Here is a 22,750-nt window from a genome sequence, read left to right as displayed (position 1 = left end):
TATGGCGAAGCATGCAATTGTTTATCTGCCCAAGAGGAAGGAAACTTTCTAAGAGGATCTGACTTATTCTCATTCCACTTGCAAAAAAGCCAAGAAAACTTCCATGCAAGTAGCTCGTTGGCCAGGATTTGAACCCGTGTTGAGCTAGCTGTGCTTAGTGATTTTAGATGCTCTGCCAGTGGAGATCCGGAGTCTTATTTAAAATCTTGTTTCGAAATCTTCTACCCTAATTTAATGTGATAGTTGTCGTAGTATGAGGGTTAGGGTTATTTGAATATAACAAAGCATACGAGAGCTATGGGTCTTTGTGGAGCCATTTCAGTGCGAAACTGGGTTACACATGTAGAAAATCAAAACCAAATTGGCAGGAATCCTGTCCCTTCTGTTTGGGTTCAAACCTAGGTAGAACTGCCAGTATCCAAAGGTCTTAACCATTGGATTTAACTACTGGGGATGCCATAAAAAAATAAATATTACCATACTGTTCTGTTTAATATCTAACAAATAAGTAAAATATATTTCATTTCTTAAATAATCTTGAACCGAAATTAAGGCTTTTTTTATGCTAATGATTAATATAATTATGCAGCAGTATTAGCATTTCCATTTCTTTCAAACAACATTTTGTATTCAAACAAGCAAATGAACTTGAAATAAATTCAATTGCATTTAAAACAAATAAATTACAGTTAAATTTCGTTTTTAGAAATGATTATTTCTTTTCCAAAACTGTTAAATATATTAATATGTTTTGCTTATTATTAATTTAAAAATTTAAAGAAGTTTTGTATTATTTTAAGTGTATCCTATCCATGTACTGATTACTAATCTCTTGGCTTGTTGATGCGCACATATTTTAAAAACATGACGCCCTACGTGCAACGTAACTGTAAGCCCGTTTCTCTCAGAAATTCCTCCATGGAAATATCTTTTTCATTAGGGATATATCACGTGCTTTAACTCCAAACATCAATTTGTAGGATTTTATACATTAGTAATCTGAACATAATTCAGACCATGATATTATTCGTAACAGGGAAGTACTAGACAAGGTTAACAGGATTGGTCGATACTCTTCAGAGCAGAACTCTAGAACACCAACAATAGATGACTGAAAACGAAAATCGAATTTAGATGCAGACTGACACTAACTTGGATAAGTACATAGGTTAATATTACTATTATGGTTTATATACGTATTTATGTGCACAGTTAAGTGTATTGAGTGTATTAAGATTTACAAACTATTTTATGGAAAAATAAAACTTCCTAAATATAATTTTACTCTGTAAGAATTCAGGCTTTTTAGAGACTGAAGATGCTAAACCTGACCCAAACCTTGGGGCAAAAAATCCCTCCTATAGTGGTAATAGCTTAGTAACGAGATAAAGCCATGAACAGGAACAGAGTACTTGCCCCTTTTTTTAACATTCTGGTTTTCTCTTTTCTCAAAATCCAAACATTACGAAAATGAGTTTGAGTTTTAAAAGATACATTCACTGAGGTATAACATTTTTTAGCAATAAAATTGCAAAACGTGCTATATATATATATATACACATATATGTGTGTGTAATAAAATAAAAGAAAAAAACCTAAAAATTTTAAGAATGAAAAAGAAAAAAAAATAGGAATAATTAATCAATCAGACAGAAGATCAATATTAAGGCAAATTTTACACGTGACAATACTTTTTCCGGCTAATTCCTCATCTTAAGAAAGTAGAGAGATACTTGCATATTATTTCACCTATCATACAATGTTAAAAAATCAGTACAGAAAAAGTTGAAAAATAATTTGCTGAAATTAATGGGAATAATTTTGAAGGCTGCACAAACAGGAATATAACTCCCCAAAACATTATTCCCCCCCCAGGACAAAAAATATAATATTTCAGCAATGTATTTGAATAACTTCCACCTCATTGATGTTTAAATACCATTCGGATTAACATATTTAGAAAGTACATAATATATTTTGTCCGAATTTGGCTTTTTAAAAATTTGATCCCTTAGTAAGTGTGGGTAAGATCACTGAGTCAAATATATCTTGTTTTTCAGTTCTTTTTCAGTTCTACAACATCGAATACAACGTTGAACTCGTCTACTTCAAACTCTCGAGCTGCTGCTCTATTTCCAATCTGTTCAGCACATGAAATTACATTAAGCTTAAAATCAGCAGTATAGCTTCTGTGGCATTTAGGTGCCATTTTCAAAAATTTTCCGCTTCCTTCTTACTTAAAAACTATCCAACATATACTTGTACCTAAACTGATGGGATCTGTATCTGGCAGAATGGCAAGAAAATTCGATTCATGCTGAAGAGGAAATATGTCAGAGTTCGTTATTGCGAGGCAGGTGGAGTTGTGTCCGCCTTTGAAAAAAATCGCAGAAAAGGCAGGGGTGGAGAGAGGATGGGTCCTGGAAGATTTATCGAATGGCAGAGGAGAGAGACTATTCAAAATGATGAGAATGCTGATTTGAAAAGGGGAAGAATATTATTGTTCTGAGATCCCGTTTAGGGTGAATAAGGATTGTAGGTCCGTTCAAGGGAAAGAATGTAAACAAAATAACATTCGCAAAAAGCAACTGAGTGGTCTTTGTCTGGGAACAACTGAGTGGTCTATGTACAATGACAAGGCCATCAAAACTATGTACAATGACAAAGTTATTCAAACTATGTACAATGACAGTTATTCAAACTATGTCAATGACTATCATAAGAAATATTTTATTTTTAGTGCACCTAAACACCGCATGCGTAGAAACCCCGCTGAAAATTTAAGTTTTAAACACATAAACGCCGCAGCATTTCTTCCAGAAATTACGGTCATGTCATTTTCTTAAAGAAGTCCCGCGAATCCTGTCACTGTTCCCGTCACAGCTTTTGCTCCATCAGTTACAATGCAAGAACATTTTTGAAATCCTCTGTAGTCTATGACAGTTTTATTGACAGCTAGAAAGATATCAGCGCCTTTAGTTGTTCCATGTAATGGTATCAAATTTAACATTTACTCCGTAATAGTTAAATCTTTTGAGATGCAGCGAACAAATATTATTAATTGACAGATATCTGTCAGGTGGGTACTTTCATCCAAACATATTGAGTAGTATTCGCAAGCTAAAATGCAATCACATAATATTTTTGAAACATATTCGCCCCCTAAACTTCCAGCTAATTCTGAGCTTCTCCTTTTATAACCATTTCTTACAAATGTAGTGCTGAGTTGTCTGAGCAAGTCAAAATGCGAAAAGAAAAGATGTAACTAAACAAGGAAGGCGGGGATCAGAAAATGGTACTTACTCTTCAGCACCTCATGTGCTATTTCAAGTTAGAGGTTGATTCCCAGAACTATGCTTTTATAAGTCTCTCAGTTTTACTTTTTTCCTGTTATCATTAATTAGTGACATTTATACTGCAGTTCTCATGTCGAGAATTTTTTTATTTGTATTACAATTGCCTCCAAGGATAACAGTAATGAAGCTACCAGTCCTAAACTTTAAAAAAGCCAAAATGTTATAGAGGTTACTTAGAATGCACAAATTTTGGACAGTAAAATTTGGAATAATCAAGTTAGTATGCTGTATGAAGTGATAATAGTATTTTATTACTGTACTTAAGCATCACTGAATTGACATATGTTACATGCATATCTTGCTTCACATGGCATTTGCTGCTATCTGCAGTATGTCTTGTAATGAATTAGATATGGTGGTACTACTGCAGTAACATTTGATTCAGAAATAAGTTACATATTTTTATTCACATAGAATACATTTAAAATTTGAGATAAAAAGTATTTTAAACATTTTTTTTTTATTAGGGAAAAAAAAATCAGTAGTACACCTTTTCTTCTTTCAGTTTCTAAAACCACTCAGTTTTGAAATGCCATTTAGTAGCATCAGATGTTTGCTATTAACATTTTAACTACAATGCCTCCAATACATAATGCATCATTTGTGATACCACTGTTTTCACACTGAAATTATTATCCTCATTGAAACATAGAAAACTTCAAACTTTATTACTTATACCAACACGTTTTAGTTATCTTAGAATACCACACACTCACGTCTAAGGATATTAAGCCAATTCACACAGCAGGTCTTTGTCAACCTTGTTCTTTAAACAGTCATAAATGAAAACTGGAGTTGAACTCAACATTCATTCTGTATACTCATATGATTTATTTTATGCTAGTTATGAAATTCAAAACCTAAAATCAATCTTTTAAATCATGCTTTGTCATTTTATCACCCTTCTTGTCACTGTTCCTGTCCTGTAATCAAAACAGGCAGGTGATCAGTTGGAACAGGAATAAATAATTAGCTAAAGGAAGAACAAAATTTAATAACAGGTTTCTTAGCTGAAAATTTCTGGGGAAAAACTACAACTTTTAACAGAGTTGCCTTATGATTGCAAAGTGGAATGATTCTATATATGATACTGATATTTTAGTTCTTATTCTATGCAATAAACATTGAAACTATACTTTTGAGCTGGACAATAAGCAAGTAACCTTATAACAAGATTTGACTTATTTTTATAATTCTAATTTTAATTTACTATTACTTTTTCAGATTTCCTTCACATACGATGAAATTTAAAATTTATCACATAAACAAGTTACATCTCTTAATTATTATTTTCTCGCATTTCTTGTATTCCGATTTCGGAGATAAGTTTCAGATTGATAACTTCATAAAACTCTCCATATCTTTTCTAGTATCACTGAGCAGGTAAAATATATTTAACAGAATTTAAAATTTTGGTTGTAATCAATAAATATTATGACTAGGGCTAGACATTTAATCTCCTCAAAGTAATTACCTTCTGAAAACATGTCTAAGTTATTTTCAAGAAACAACAAATACCTTCCTTGTTGCTTTGTTTAGGATTTCTTGATTATTTTGAAATATTCCTCTTTCAAATGGGGAGATGATTTAAAAAAAAAAAAAAAAAAAAGGAGAAAGCTGAAACCACCCAGTAGATAAGCTCTTTTTTATTTTTTGGTTTAGTACAACCTAAATACTTAAATGACCATGCATAAATACTAAGTTTTTTATAACAAAGTTATTTCGAAATATCAAGATTTGTGAAATTATCGCAAGTAGTGTTTTTGGGTTGTTGTGGCAAAGCACACTAATGCTATCTGCCTAAGGAAAAATAGCTTGTATACACATTACACATGGCAGGTATGTTATCATGATGGAGATTCCCCTCACCAGTTGCATGCTATTATGGTCTATTTGACAAATACCATCTATCAAATGTTACAATAATTCATAGTAAAACAACTTGGTTACTTAGCGTGTGGCACAGTGGCAAACAATGCTGCAATGCTGTTTTAAAGAAAATAGTCAATATGGTTTTCACATTGCTTCGATTCATTCACATTTGAGTTGAGCAATTAATGGCTTTTGGAAAGCTTGGGGATTTCAAATGGCAAAACTAAGTCTGTACTTTGAGTTCTAAAGCCATACTATGTCACCTGTTAAAACTATTTTTAAAACGTTTTTGCCATTTTCCCCAATGGGGGGATCGATCATAAGCAACTGAAACCGTTTTCTTGTTGGTAATCCAAAAGCACTTTTGGCATAACTTCATAGACATACATATCATATCCAAAAAGCCATCACTTATAATCATGGAGATAGGAAAGGAAGGAGGGGCCAATCAACATTAGAAGTGAAGCACTGCTTTGAAGCTTGGGTCACCAGATGGGGTGTTCTTTGTTTACATTCAGAAGCTCGCTTGACAGGGTTCTGATAGTATTTCGCCACACGACAGTTCCATAGAAATCGAAAAAGGGACACTTTCGCATGAAAGAAACATTCATAGTGTGATGGATAATAGCAATTTGTATAGTTTAGTGACATTTACGCAAAAATCACATCTTGGTTATTTTTCGATAATTAACCACAGCGATTTTGATTATGAATTTGTTTTATAAAATTCTAAGCTGTTGAACTACAAAAATATAGATTTTAAGAAAAATGTTATGCTTAAATAATGAAAAATACCTTATGGTACATTTTAAATTGTATACGTCTTTCGATACCCTTGACAGAGTATTCGCTACTTTTATTTTATTTTCCAAACGCCAAAATGTTTTAAATAAAACAAATTTTTTTCACATCCATATATTATTGTTGCATATTACTGCAAAAACCATGTATCTGCCTTTGACAAAATACATAAATATTCATTAAATTATTTATAAATGTATTTGAAATGAAGAATTTATTCACTTATAAACAACTGTGAAAGTAGTGTAAAGAAATCTAATTATTAAATGTATCCAATTTATAAATAATTATAAATGTTATCTAAATGTATAATAACCTTAATATTGAATTGTAAACATAAATTGAAATCCTGTTGACAAATACGTTATAAAACTATTTAAGCAAGAATTGGTAGTATTGGAAAGGAATCTGTTAAAAGGTATTGTAAAGCAAATGCTATGAGATGTGCACTTAAGAACGTAATAAAGAGTTTTGGGTTATGTATTGTTAAAATGAACGGTAAAAAAAAATCTGATAAGTATAATTAAAAGAATTATTCCCCTTACATTTTATAATAACTCAGTTACAAGTTTTAAATAATACTTAAAAAGAAACTTATTTTATTCCCTTTCAGAAATGTTCAGAGAAAGTCAAGTACTATTTAAAGTATTTCGCTAATTCCTAATAATTCTCTAATTTAAAATGTACCGAATAGAGCATTAATTATAAATTGACTTACATTTTTTGATTTTAAAGATGCCTCAGAAGCCAAAAAATCATGTCATATATAAGAAAGTATTTTAGGAAGAAGCTCTATAAATAGAAAAGAAATAATGCATAATTTTAATATTAATAATACAATAAACTTTGATCTTAATTTTTGTACCTTAACCGAATAAAATCAAATTACCTTAGTTTTTTTTTCTAATGTAATTAATGAAAACTTGTGAAAATATTTCATTCAAACTAAACCATTCTGAGAAAACTGTCCTGTGAAAAGTATAGCATTTAATTCCGTTCAGAATGAAATGTTGTTTAAAAATACGTTGTTTTCACATACTTAGGATTTATATGTACATTTACGACGTAATCACAAAATATTTACATCCGAACGCGTCAAATTCCATTGAACTCAATGGTTAATGACCCAATGTTTTGGTCACCACGTAGGGATCGCTGGTGCTTCAGAGCAGGGTACGGGAGAAACTTGTTTAGGGCGACTCCATCTTACTTCCTACCTCCATGCTTATAATAGACTGTAATTAATACTCAGCCCCTAGAAAATTGTTAAATAGTTGTCTGTGAGATATCTCACAGACAACTATTTAACAATTTTCTCACATGAGCACTTCCTTCTAATTATTTTGTTACGGCTGCTAAGGCATGACCTTGTTCAAAGCAAATATTTAAATATGGTCTTTTCTGCTCATGATATGTAATTCTGGCATTTATCATAGCATAATCTTTTTCCAATGCAGTGCTATTGATGTCCTGTAACCTTTTAACTCATGCCTTTGGATGTTCTGGTTGATAATTCATTCCATGCTTCAAAAATACCTAGAATGAGGTACCTTACATTAGAAGAAGCCCTTCAAAGATTTTCTGATGAAGAAGCAGATAAAGACAATGACCAGAATAAAACATGTTATTGTTCCACCAAGAAATTGCAAAAGCTAGTGATTAAGAAGTAGGGAATGATAAAGTTTTGAATAAATGATATTTTACCAAATGAGAAGTTGAAGCTCATGTAAGAAGTAAGTTTCAGCCTTCTGAAAACAGTGCTAGTCATATAAAAAATTTAAAGCAGAAAATTTGAAATAGATAAAAAAAAAAAAAAAAAAAGAACCATTGGTTAAGACTTCATCTCCTCTGTCATCTAGAAAGTAAAGATTTCAGAGCTACATGAACAATTCAAGAAAAACGCATACAAACACGCCCAACAGAAATGATGAAATGTGTCTGTAAGAAAGGACAAGGATTATTATGACTTCCAGTATCAGGAGAAAAACAAAATTTATGTTTGACAGAATGATAATTTGGTTGTAACTGTTGCTTCAACATTTGGAAATTCAGCCCATAAAAAGTGTTTTCTGTTATTCGAGAACACAAAGGAAAAAGGCTTTTGTATCTTAGCCTCATCTTATTAAACAATAGAATGCCAAAATGGGAGGAGTTGATTTATGCAACAATTTAGTAGCCAATTACAGAATAAGCATTCATGGCAAAAAATGCTAGTGGCCAATATTTTGATGTTACATTGATGTATTCTTGACAACTGCATGGAAAATATCATGAAATTCTACTACTATAAATAAAAAGGTCTCTTAGATTTCAGATGCAAGATTGCATTATTCTTTTTGCAAACTCCTACTGAGCGAGTAGAATTAGCCAGAAATAGATGAGCAACAGGAAGACCTAGTAAATTCAGCATTCAAAAACACTGCATAGTCATGGTATTAATTTTATCATAAAATTCGCGGACAACAGAAGACTTTTTTTTCTTTTTAAGAATGCTATTGCGAGACGGTTTATAGATGCAAAGTATGTAATGTAACTTTATATCATGATTGTAGTGAAGCTTTTCATGCTTGAATCTTTCAACTGAAAATAATCCACATTTGTAAAAGAAATACAATGTAAATTTTAATATTAAATAAATTACAAGTGAAGTGATATGTAGATTTATAAAACGTTATATGGCTACAAAATAAACCAGTGCTCCATTTAAAAAAAACTTTATGAGTACATTCATACTCACTAAACATCCGTACTCTTATTCCGCTGATGTTGCACAAACATAACACTCGATTTCTCCACAGGTGCGAGCACTTTTTTCATTTGCAATGAAAATTTGTGTTACAAATACTTAATTTAACTATTATTATTATTATTTGTATAAGAAAAAATCATTCCTTGTAGTTTTCACAGTTAATGGGTTAATTTAGGCAACATAACAGGCTGTGAAGATCCATAAACAACTGACTAATAATCAATTTTAGAAAGGACAATAGTTCTGTAAACGTGAAGCAAGGAAAACTGATCTGCTCCCCAGAAAGCATTCGGTAAGACTTTGCGAATATTTTATTTTTCATGTATCATATTCTCTAGCTCAAAATACGAGAATTTAGCTTTTTGTCGAAAATCATACCCAAGTCGTTTTACTCTTCTGCAATAGAATTGATCAGGGTTGCCACTCCAGGTTTTCCAGGTGTGTTTCAACAAAAATTCCAGTCTATCCGTGAATGCAAGTTGGCTGTGCTGAGAGATAAATTATTATCGTACCACTTGGAAACCCCAAAATTTGCTAATTACATATGACTATCTATACAATCCCTAAAGAATTACTATTATAATCATAATACGAATTGTTTTCCTTACTGAAGATTGAGATTAGAATCTGCCCAATCTGGATTTAAATTTTTTTTTTTTTTTTTTAAATTTTGGGCAGGGATTTTGCAGCTAAATGAAAGAAAAAAATGTATTAAATGATATTTTAAAATAAATTCAGATATTTTATATTTATTTAGCAGCATGCATAAGCAAAAAAAAAAAAAAAAAAAAAGTGCATAAAATTTCATGATGGTATGTCATGATACTGCTAGAGTTAGTTTCAAGAGTATGCTACAGAAAAGTGCTTGAAATTAGTACTATTAATATAAAATATAAATTTAGAAGGAAGAAGCCACATTAAATGATACGAATATCATTAAAAAAGTTAATTACTTAAAAAGTGAATTACAATAATAAATTATATTTTGGCAAATATAGTTACATTAAATAGTTAACCTAGCTGATTGATTACTATTTGTTTTATGTTACTGGAAAAAGACAAATAAGGCATTTCTTAAAAAAAAAAAAAAAAAGAGGAGGTTTAAAAGAATTTGTGGTAAAATCCTAGTATATGGTCCAGCCTAGGCACGATTTAAAAAATTATCGCCAACACCAAACTGTCCCATTTACTGCTACTGCTCATCATAAACATCCGGTTTACTTAAAGAGATAAGAATCGTACTTCCTACCTCCATGGGTTTACTGTTTATCATAATGTCACCAAATCCTGTGTCTACCATATACAGTGCAAAGTCTTTAATCCGGACTTGTCGTGACTTCGGTGATTGCGGATTGGGGGTAAGATGGCATGTAGAAATTATAAAATTAAAAATATGATCCCTAATTTATGAAATAAAGAGCAATTATGATCTAAAGGGTATCAAATTTTACAAAAAAAAAAAAAAAAAAAGCTTAATATTTATTTGTTTACGTTTAGTAAAATTAGTTTACTTTCAGTGTAAGTTGTTTAAGTTGCTTCATTTTTCGTGCTAATACTTTCTCTTTAATTCTATAAACAGACATAATTTCTTGTTCAGTTACAAAGTTCCGCTGTTCGAGTCCTGTAACTGCTGTGCCGAGAATACAGACTAACATGTCAATCGAAATTTTTTTGTTTTCATTAACCTCTCTGCAACTTTCTTCACACCTTTATCCATTTTTTGCAGCAATTCCACTTTTTGTTTGATGGACATCGAAACATGCTTTTGCTTTGTAGATCCTTTGGCAGCTCCAGAATCAGAAACTCTTTTTAACATAATCGAAAGTTCAAGCTTCCTTTTCATAAAATTGCTCTAACAGTCTGCAAAAAATAATAAGCCCGATCCAATTAGAAGATTAAGGAACAACGCAATCTGCAACATTAACTGAAATAGATAATTAGATAATTTTAGCCTAGCTTACACCGTCTGTTATACATTAAACGCGCATGCGTAAACGTATTATGCACATGCATAAAGATATTACGCACATGTGCATGTGTAAATGCTACGCATGCGCAGAAAGTTTATAGCTTTGTGGTCGGTTATAGATCATGCCGGATTATGGACGTCCGGATTAAAGACTTTGTACTGTACTAGGATTAAACTGATTTTGTTTACACCAGAATGTGAAGGTATTTTCTTTTGTTCAACATGTACTGTGCATGCGCATGCAAGTCTTTCATTTCTCAAGGCTAGTGGAAACCAAAGTTGCCAGAAACTGTCTCTGTTTTTTAAAAGTCAATCTGATTGGAGCCGTGAAAATTGGCTCTATGCCAACTGGCCGAATGATGCTCACGTGATACATAATTTGCCAAGAAAGCGATCGCTCCCAATACTGGTGCAAAAATTGTCATTTTTGGAATCGCTCTATGAAATTCCTTGACTTTTCCAGATTTTGACTAAAATATTAAAATTCCTCGACTTTCCCCCAATTTTTTGGTCAGGTTTCGAAATCCCTGACTTTTCCTACTTTTTCAGGTAGTGTGGCAACCCTGATTAATGTACCTCCCAAGTAAAGCTCAGGATCTGGATGCAGATATTTCCTCTGACAAAAGTGAACACATATGGTCTTCTGGTCAGAAAATTTGAACCTATTACATCCTGTCAACTTAGTAATTTTATTTAGAGCTATTCGCAGTTGTCTCCAACAAAATGCTAAGGCAGCTAATAAGTAAGTCGTCAACAAAAAACTTTGCATGAAAAGTACAAGGAAGTTCTTTAACAACAGAATTAATTCTTAAACTGAAAAGTGTCACACTGAGTACACAGCCTTGGGGAACACCCTCTTCTTGAACAAACACATCTGACAAGCAAATAACCAATTCCAACTTGAAAATGTTTTGCAATGAATTGGCAACTGTCCATGTAAATCGAATTCATACAGGTCTCGGAAGATAGCACACTTCCATGCTTTGTCAAAAGCTTTTTCCATATAAAAAAAGATGGATACCAAGTGGTTCCTCTTAACAAAGGCAGTATGAACTGCTGTTTCCAGAAACAGGAGGTTATCTGCTGTAGACCTACCTTTTCAGAATCTGCTTTGATATGGCAACAAATGGTGATTTCTTTCAAGGTAATGGACTAGGCTGCAGTTTATAATTTTTTCGAGAATTTTATTCAAACAGGTAATCAATGCAACAGGGCAGACAGGGTGGTGGGTGTCTATTAGATCTTAAGTACACACAATATTTTGGCAGAAACCATGAAATTTCCATTATATGAGGGTCGCCATCATAATAATTATTTTGACAATGCTGTTTGTTAGATAGACAGAGAAACATGTTTTAGAATGTCCAATCTCTCTTCAATTTCCACAACCTCTGAATCAGCACTATCACTATACATACTTGCAAGTAAGCTATTGCTCGGACTCCTATTTTTAGTTTCGGATGCATTCTTTGTTGTGTCCTTGTATCTATTTGCTTGGTCCTGCAAATTTAGTTTGGTTTCTTTTTGATAAGATCTTGAAGTGTCTCTAGAGTATTTAGATTTTGTTACTTGTACTGGTGTGTATGTGATTATGGCAAAGTCTCGAGGGCTATCTGTTACTTGTACTGGAAGTGCTTATTGAGGTTTTATTATTGTATTTGGAACAGTTTTGGCACAAGATATATTTCCCAATGGTTACATGTCAATCACTATTCTTGTTATTTTAATTGTCTGGACTTCCTCCTCATTTTCCCATTTTTGGCACTGTCTAGCATATGCTGCAAATTCACTCTTGCAGTTGACACAAGAGGTACAGTGCAGCAATTTTGACTTTCATGGGCAATGACTGAGCACTGAATGCAGGTAATACTGTCACGGCATGATGTTTTTAGAATGCCCAAGCCACTGGAAATGAAACAATATTTTCTTTTATTTTTGAGGATGGTTTAACGTTTGCATACCGAAATTTGATGAAACTACACCTAAATGAATACAAACTAAAAATAAAACAAAATAGTAGTTTGTTTATATAACATCTGTTTCAACATTTTTACGAACATAATGTATTTCTTCTAACTTTATTGCACCAATTTATGTATACATATAACAAAATACATGTCACTTACAATCACCTCTAACCCTTTCTAGGTTGGCATTGCATCTCACATATTTCGGAGTTTTTGCGCCTGTAAGGTTACATGTCATAGGACAAAGTGAAAAAATCCACCGTTAAAATTGAATTTGTCGCTACTCAGACGTTGCTTTAAATTCCGCAATTATTTTCGTATTTCTGAATATTGCTAAGAGACAGGGCACCTAGTCCTAGTTTTATCACAATTTTCGTAGTGAGATTTCCCGCCTTGAATAGCTGTTAGAATTTCAACTAAAACACCATTCAAGATATTTTTTATATTCATAGCTATTTTTTTTTGACAAAGTTAGAAATAATTTTTTTCGATTAAATAAATGATTTTTGTTTTGTGATAAGTGTGGTTTTTATGCTCTGATGTTCAAGGCAGGTTGTAAAGCTGTTTTAACGGTAAAGCTGGAAACCCATTTTTAAGGCAGTTTTTACATAATTTTAATAATTATTTTTATGTAGATATTTATATTAAACACATCAAAACAATAGATTTAATAAATAAAATATCACACTGTATTTTTTAAAATTTAAAACATTGGTGCATTGCAGGGAAAACTGGTGATCAGTGGACGGGATATCGCATATTTGACCACCCCTAAGTCTACCAAAAGCTGCTCACTGACAAAGATATTCTGTATTTTCAAATTTAGGACTGAACATATATTAATTTTCAACAATAAAAAAATGCTTTTTATGTGGTCAGAAATTTTGGGGGGGGGGAACCCAACCCTCTGACAAGGGGTCAGAGGGACCATGCACAACTGAAAAGTCTTTGCTGCATAAGGTATAATGAAAATTATTGAACACAATATTTGACACTTTAACGCATGGTATTTCCAAGGAACACAACACTTAAATAACTACTATAAATGCTATTGGCCATACCTTTAAAGCCAGCCAATTTAAAACATCAAGCCTCATGCCACAGTCATTTCATAAATCACTGGATTACTTCAGAGAGAAGAAATAGTTTTGTTTCATGTAACACTTTCCTTGCTAACATAATATGTTAAAATTCTTGCTTTTTCTTTTAAACGGAAGTTCTCCTCTAAAGTCTATAGGAAATTTACAGTAGTTAGATCCTATGATTTCTTTCCAACGCATTTGAGGAAAGTATTCAATTGTTAAGGTATTCCTGTATTCACAATTTCTATTTTTCTATATTTATTATACTTAGTTTCCTCCATTTACTTAAATACTAGTTTCTTAGAAATAATTTGCATCAAAGATTAACTGTTAAAGTGCTGGATTAACTGTTAAACTGAACTGAAAGGCAGCAGAGAATTGTTACTTTTTAACAATCTTAAGCCCATTTTATTTAAAAGTTAGAGGCAAAGTTAATATATAACTTTACTACTACACTATAAGTCTGTAATTACATTTACAGACATCTTACTTACATTGTCCCACTACTAAAAAAAAAAAAAAAAAAAAAAAAAAAACTGTATATTTAAAGTACTTACTTTACTCAAGCTTGGGCTCATTTCAGACACTAGGTACTTAAGAACTTTGTCAGAGTAAGAGGATGCAAATTTAGAAAGTTCTTGTACTGGACTATCATCTTCATCATCTTGAATAAGTGTTGTTACATCCTTCCAAGTGAAATTACTCTCAGGATTCAGTTCATCAACAACTCTATCTATAATATTTTAACAAATCAAGTTGGATTAAACTACAGACATAAACAGACAGATGACATCACAGTTATGTTAAAAAAAAAGTAAATTTAATCTTTTCAGAAAAAAATGCACTTTGCATAAACTATATTTTGACCACACTCTCTAATGACATCATTCCAACTGACTTATTTCACTTCGTTTAGAATAAAATGGCATTTGATGTTTATAACTTTTTTAAATGTTCTCATATCCAATAATTTTATTGAACATTTTTATTTAATTTAGTCATAATTAACTTACTTTTTTAGTTAATGATTCACTAATACTGTTTGCACAAGACAATTTTACCATGATTGCATTTAATAAATTATTACAATATTTAAGCATTTGTAATATTACTTGGCATAGTAAATGATTAAAAAATTAAAATTACTGTTAGTAATACACAAGAAATGCTTACTACAACTTTACTTAGGGCAACATTATAGCAATAAAAACAATGTAAATACCACCAACAAATACAGATGAATTTTTTTTTTTACTATTTATAACAACAAATGCTAAAGATATACATGAACTCACTGTTGCCAGGAAAATACTGAATGCAGTGGTATATGTAATGGCTGCTTTTACCTTCTGACTGGTATGGGGTTTCGCTAAAAACCCAAATTTCACAAAACTACTATGAGAAAAAGGAATTTCTTGATTTTTATGTCAAAAACCTGAAATGTTATACCTGGATTTATGCACTTTTAATAAACTGAATTAATTTCTTGAATATACTTCAAGATGCACATACAGATACCTACTTAAACTCCACTCCCACCCATAGGAAAAAAAAAAAAAAAAAAAAAAAAAAAAAAAAAACAACAACACTAAACCATGTGTCTATACAAAGCGTGTCTACATACCTGACATGCCTTGCTTATTAACTTGTCGATCATATATTCGCTTTTCCAAACTGTTGTCTGTAACTAATCTGTAAATATGGCACTGTTTCTTTTGCCCATAGCGATAAATACGACAAACAGCCTAGGGAAATAAATAATTGTGATTTAATAAGTAATGTTTGAAGAAATACAAGAAGGCGAAATAGTCATTTGTAACTATTGATAACACATGCACTGAAGTGACAAAAGTCATGGGATAGCAATATGCAAATATACAGATGGCAGTAGTATCGTGCAGGAAATGTAGAAATGTGAAGTGCTTTGACAGGGCTTTGATTTGTGTTCAAGTTATTCATGTGAAGAGGCTTTGACGTGATTATGGCTGCACGATGAGAATTAACAGACTTTGAATGCGGAATGGTAGTTCGAGCTACACGCATGGGACATTCCATTTCGGATATCGTTGGGAAATTCAAAATTCCGAGATCCACAGTGTGCCGAGAGTATCTAATTTCAGGGATAACATCCCACCATGGACAGCGCAGTGGCCTACCACCTGCACTTAACGACCAGCGACGTCGGTGTAAAGTTGTCAATGTTCACAGACAAGCAACACTGCGTCAAATAACCGAAGAAATCAATGTGGGACGTACGAGGGACGTGTCTGATAGGACAGTGCGGCGAAATTTGTCTTCCTTGGGCTATGCCAGCAGAAGACCCACTTGAGTGCCTTTACTGACAGCATGACATCGCCTGCAGCAACTCTCGTGGGCTCGTGAGCATATCAGTTGGTCCCTAAATGAATGGAAAATCGTGGCTTGGTCAGATGAGTCACGATTTCAGTTGGTAACAGCTGATGGTAGGGTTCGAGTGTGGCACAGACCCCACAAACCCAAGTTGTCAACAAGGCACTGTTCAAGCTAGTGGTGGTTCCATAATGGTCTGGGCTGTTTTTACATGGCATGGACTCGGTCCTCTGGTGCAACTGAACCGATCATTGACCGGAAATGGATACCTTCAGCTACTTGGAGATAACTTACAGCCATTCATGGACTTCACGTACAAAAACAACGATGGGATTTTTATGGATGACAATGCGTCATGTCACCGGGCCACAGTTGTTCGCGATTGCTTGGAAGAACATTCTGGACACCTAGATCGCCCAACATGAATCCCATCGAACATTCATGGGACATCATTGAGAGGTCAGTTCGTGCCCAAAACCCTGCACCGTCAACACTTCACAATTATGGACGTCTATAGAGGCAGCATGGCTCCTGCAGAGGACTTAAAACGACTTGTTGAGTCCATGCCACGTTGAGTTGCTGCACTTCGCCGGGCAAAAGGAGGACCGACAAAATATTAGGAGGTATCCCATGACTTTTGTCACTTGAGTGTATTTCACTGCACAGTGACCAAGTGCACAATGACAAATTAACAGCTGAACAATCAAAATCAGTAAATGCTAATTTTTTTCCATCACAGTCTCGTTCCTTGATTCTGAATTAAATTCTAAAAGATATCACAAAAAGTATCGGTTTTATTCATTTCTACCATTTAAACAGCGCGCTTACCAACTTCTAACATAATTAACATGCTACAGTTCTCCACTCAATCTAAAAACTATTCATAAGATAGAAAGGCACAAGTATCTATACGATTGATTTTTACAATGGGAAGATTTTTCAAATTACTCATACCAAAAGACTGAGAAAGAAAAAAGATCTGTATAAGAATATTCTTATGACACTTACATACTATAACAATGTTAAAACAGGACTTTGTTTTCTGGCAGTGAATACTGAAGATGAACTGGTGAATTTTAAATTTAAGTTTTTGACACCTGTTAATATGTATTCTAAAAAAGAGGGGGCAAAGTTAATCTGCAGCATGACATTTTTTAAACTTGACTGGAAAGTTTTTAAATGCATTTAATATAATATATTTAATATCTTATGCTTGTAAAGTAGTAAAAAATGATGAAAATAAGGATTTCTATTAGTTTAGGCATTTTAAAAAAATGCTCAAAATGCTGCCTTATAAACTGTCCATGGCCAGATCAGTGGGAACAGGAGGTACTGTATTTCACTTTATGCTGTTATTCACACAGCAATTACATAGTATAACAGCTGCAACTTACACATTCCGCATCAAATTCCACTCCCTAGTTTTCGACTAAGCTAGTAGTAGAAAGCATACTGCTCTCAAATATTATGAGCATAAATAGTTATACATTTGATCTTAGTGGGGACAATAACCACAAAATTCTTACATAGGGTTGTCTCACATCTCATTGTGATCCAGGAAAAGTTGATTATTAGTTAGAAAAGTTGATTATTAGTATTAGTCAACTGATACTAGTGAAAACATTTATTCTAATGACACTAATCTTCACTTATATTCCATACCATACAGCATCTTTTCTACTTAGTCCCTAGGAAGTCATTATACTGCAAGTTGACTAAAGAGCAAATTCTATAGTATATTTATTTCTGTCTCATTTGCTTAAGAAGCTAAAACTTCAATCACAAAAATCATGTAAGTGTACTACTACAGGCGTACATTCAGTCAATCCCTTGCTTACCATGCGGTTCCTGCTTTCCAAGGTTGTATAACTCGAACTGATATACTGGTCAGCAACCAAAAGATCTATATAATTCCCTTCGGAGCTGATCTCTCCAATGTACAGACTTTAATCATTCATGACTCCTGGTTCAGAGGATTTCTATAAAATGTGGCATATGGTCTCTGCCTCAGTTTAAGACCAGAATAAAAACACAGTATGCAAATGATATTCTCTGAGTTGTTTTAAATAACCATTGATCCTACAGATCTCGTAATCAAAAGTCAGGCAGCTTGCATTGCTGACAGATGCAATAATAATTTCTGTGTAACTTAAGGTTATTATTACTGCTGAAATGTCAAATTTTCTTTGCTAGTAAAAATTTAAATGCCTTTCCCCAAGAAATCTCAGGTCCTGGGTTTGAATAATCAGCTACTACAGTGCTGATAAGAATGGCTTCCGACTGCTCTCAGAAGGGTGACTTTATTAACTAGGTTTGATGTAATAAACTTGAAATAAATATAAGCTATAGAAAAAAGGGTCAATATCTTAATCCAAGAATACTGAAATGATTTCAAAAAAATGCAATCATTTTCACATAATAAGTAAGAACTCTTATTTTAAAATTAACACACATTTGTTATAACACCACATACAGCATGAGGGACAGGCAGTGCTATGGAAGGAATGTTAGATACTGAGAGATTGAGTTTTCATGTTGTAAACGTAAAATAATGCAAATTTCAAAGAGGATTAATACAATTTAAATGATGAAGAACAAAAGAAAAACTGGAAAGTTTTATGTGTCATTCTGGCTGGTGGGGGCATAAAGGCAACAGAAAAACTTTAGGTTTATCTCACTTTGCTAGGGTTTTGTTTATGTACTTGCAATACATAAATGAGAACTACCTGATAGAATTTCACAAAACCGCCTAGTAAGCAGGAAAGGGGAAATTGCCAAGAAATGAGGTTTTTCTTTTCTTCTTCATGGTTGTGTTGAAAGCAATAACTTTCAGAGTACTGTTTCTCTTTTAGAACAAAATGCTTTCTTTCCAACAACTGAAATTTCTATGCTTGTTAGACAAAGGAAGAAAGAATGTCACACATATTTTAATTTCTTCTAACAGTTAAGTGCGAGTTAAATATCTTTGGGTTCGCATCTCAAACATCTACACTGATCAAAAGATTGTGCACATGTAAAGCATGAACAAATAATTTCAACTGATCGCTGAAAGTCACATTACTATGGGTGAAACTCTTCCTCATTGTTGATAACTCTTCATACTGGCCAAGCTAGCTGATTTGGAAACTACACATGATGTGACTTGGGTAGCTTCATGCCTTCCTAGGGGGTACCTGGTCCCACTTTGAAGTTGGTAAGATCAGAATTTAACCCAAGCACATTATTATGAGTTTTATTCCTTTTATATATTTATATAAGTTGCAAAGCAGGTTGCCTGTTTGTTAAAACATTTAATACTTAAAAAGGTACTGACATTTTAAATTTTTTCTCTTTAGTTACAAGTGGTGGTTCAATAAAATATTTTACACTACCTAACATTGAAAACGCAACACCAAGAAGGAGGTGGCCCAAAAATTACGGAAATTTCAGGGTGAATTTCGAGTTTAGTGAATGATATGAAATGTACAGCTCTCCAACGTATGTTGAAGAAGATATAACAGAAGGAACGTGCAGATTGTTAAATTTTCATGCCATTATTCAGGCTAGGGAAATCATTCAACAGAAAATTTGTTCTTATCTCAGAGTACATGTGTAACAGCAGAGAATGCCAGGGCATTGTCAATGGAGTCAGTTCCAGGAGACAGACAATTTTACAAGGGATATGGTGATCGGATTGAGAAGGGCAGGCTGGTCTATATGGCAAATCTCAGCTGACACACACCTGGACACATCCACAGTGCACCACAGCTGCGGCAACAATGGTTGGAACAAGGAAATGTAGCAAGTTTGAGGGATGCCAGAGTGTAGTCAGCTTGCATGGATTGAAGCATTCATCAACAAGTGGTGGTGCACCTGCAAACCACTTCTACCTCATTCTGCAGCATGTTGAAGACACACTGGACATTCCCATACTGACCAGAATCATTTGCCATCGATTGGTGGCTGGCAGTCTGCACTTGTATTGTTCGTTAAGTTCGTTCCACTGACATATCATAGATGCCAATGTACGCAAAGGTGCTGGGCTTAAGCGATGTGGAGTACAGAATGGCACAGGGTCATGTTCTCAGATGAGTTACGCTTCTGTTTCCCCAATAATACTTACAGCATATGAGTGTGGCATTGATGTGGAGATAGGCCCAATCCGGCAGCAATCGTGGAATGCCCCACCACATGACAACAGGCCATCATGGTTTGGGGTTCAATTGTACATGATTAAAGGTCACCTCTAGTTTGTATTCAGGGCACTACAACGGCCCAACAATGCATGGATGATGTACTGGAGTCGGTGACACTCTCCTACCTTCAGGCAGTGCCGAATGGCCGCACACTGCTCACCGTCAGCCAACATGCTTTCCTGGCCATTATTCTCTCCTGATCTCTAACAAAACACCACTCAAGGTGGTCCTACAACTTACTTAGCCGACACTGTTAATGGTCTGTATTATGCATATCATTTTGAAATAAAGATCACTTATTGTTCATTGCAGTCTCTCTCTGTTTGCCTAGTTTCAATGTCAAGTAGTGTATATCAATTTGTAATTTATATGAACAGGGTTCATAGCCACATTTTAGTTAAAAAAATAAGCACCTATAAGCACTTTTCAAGCACATTTTAAGAAAAAAATAAGCACCTGTCTAATTACATTATATACAACTGCATAACCTTAAAAGAAAAATTAGACTTGTAATTTAAAATATGAGCAATGCAATATTTATTAAGAGAATGAGCATTGAAATTTCAGTTCAAAATATAGAAAATAAATAATAAAAAGCCATATTAATTGTATTCGTTCGGCACCTAATAATAAGTACAATTTATTTTTTCACTCATATTAATATTTAAATAATTTAACTTAAATCAAAATTCTGAACATTTTCTAAATTTTCATTGCATAACAGTTTTTCCCTTAACATTTATTCCAAGCAAAGTAATTTAAGTAAAAAAGAGGCACATTTCTGAAATCAGAAGACGGGAAATTGCTTCATGCAGTCATCTTTTAACAGTAAAAGCTTAACTAACCTGCATACTTGGAAATTGCCGAATATTCCGGATAGTAACTGGAAAATTGAGGAGTGGGGGAGATTGTAGCCGTTCTTTAGATTTCTTGGCTAAATAAATGATTTTGACATTTCGATATGTGCATCATATAAAAATAGACCAACAGAATTGAGAAATATTCTGCTTAGAAAGCACAGTAAAACTCTTTTAAGTGTTCATAAACAAATCTCGGACTGAACATCAAAATTAATTATCTCTGCAACATACCGCAAAAATTATTGCGCAATACGTGCGGCGTAGTTCTTCCACACGTGATATTATGCAATCGGAATCAACAGCTGCCAGTATTCGGAGAATAAAGAACTAAATAAAGGAAAAGAAAGGGACTTACTAATCTGGGGTGTTTCTGATTCTAATTTTGAACAGACTGCGTTAAATTTCCGAAACAGAATCAATCTTCGCTTAGGGCCTTAGTTGGGTAGAGCGCAAAAACTTTTAGTCCTATTCAATCCTGATTGGACAGTGACAGAAAAAAAGTCTGCTGCTTCAATATTAGAGATTTTGCGGAGAAAGGGGTGAACCTCCCAACCTCCGTATTATATAATGTATTAAAAAAAATTATAAAAATATGAAATTATTTTGACTATTCGGTTATTTTCCTTTTATTTAAGCCATTCCGAATAAAAATAAATTTTCATAATAAAAATTCAGAATAAAAATGTTATTTTCATAAAATATGGCGAACAAAAATAGAGGATACTTTCTACATTTTATTTTAATAGCTAAGTCCAAAATTAGAATTTCCACTACAGAAGAAATAAATATAAAATTGGCCTATGCAGATGGAACTATAAATATGTCTTGCAACAAAATGTAGTTCCAGAAAAGTAAACTGCACACAGTCTGTAAAGTAACATTTGGTACCTGTGCATCATGACAAGGATTCCATGAAGCATCCATTACTACTATACGGTTGGCACCCACCAAATTAATGCCAAGGCAACCAGCTCTTGTTGAAAGTAAAAAAAGTGAAACATTATCATTCCGATTGAATTCATTTATTAGCTTCTCTCGCTCTTGAGCCGAAGTACTTCCATCTAAACCTGGGAAAAAAATGTAAAAATCTTTAAAAAATGGAAATAAAAGGTGCAAAATTTATTCATAAATAGTTCTTGAACATATATTTTTTTAAGACCATTTGTAACTCAACTATAAAAGCAAAATAGCTCAAAAAGGTGTCAGAAAGACCAATTTATACTTACGGAAATAATTTTTATTACGACACCAAGTTTCATTAACTACAGGTTCTGATTGGTCTGGTCTTCTGGGAACTTGTATTTTACTTAAAAAATGTTCAAGAAGATCAAGGGTTGACAACGATTGACTGAATACTAATAATTTATCACCCATATGCAGAGTTTCAGCAATTATTACAAAAAGAACCATCATTTTATGGCTGTTCTCCAGGACACCAAGTACATAGTCCTTCATTATAGGGACAGCCTAAGGAGAAGACAGAAAAAAATGTATTTTATTGAAAATGCATTTACAGTTGAAAAGCAAAAAAAGCCCCTAATGTCTCATGAAAAGCTCTGGGAAAATATAA

General features: G+C 33.2%; 1 protein-coding gene across 1 annotated transcript in view; it reads right to left on the bottom strand.

Annotated features, from left to right (window-relative positions):
- The window catches only part of LOC118200554 (uncharacterized), a 281,729-nt gene that overhangs the window by 58,416 nt on the left and 200,563 nt on the right, over positions 1 to 22,750 (bottom strand). Inside the window, exons 17-20 of the mRNA XM_085807694.1 lie at positions 22,407 to 22,647; positions 22,069 to 22,247; positions 15,421 to 15,541; positions 14,354 to 14,529 (exon numbers count right to left, since the gene is read on the bottom strand). Coding sequence (XP_085663820.1) covers positions 14,354 to 14,529; positions 15,421 to 15,541; positions 22,069 to 22,247; positions 22,407 to 22,647 — 717 coding nt within the window. The remainder of the gene's footprint in view (positions 1 to 14,353; positions 14,530 to 15,420; positions 15,542 to 22,068; positions 22,248 to 22,406; positions 22,648 to 22,750) is intronic.

Source organism: Stegodyphus dumicola, chromosome X1 (genome assembly GCF_044657685.1).
Source record: "Stegodyphus dumicola isolate Sdum_Otavi_A_Nest chromosome X1, ASM4465768v1".
NCBI classification, from domain to species: Eukaryota; Metazoa; Arthropoda; class Arachnida; order Araneae; family Eresidae; genus Stegodyphus; species Stegodyphus dumicola.
The sequence above is the reverse complement of the archived record's forward strand: the minus strand, read 5'-3'. Positions and strand labels throughout refer to the sequence as shown.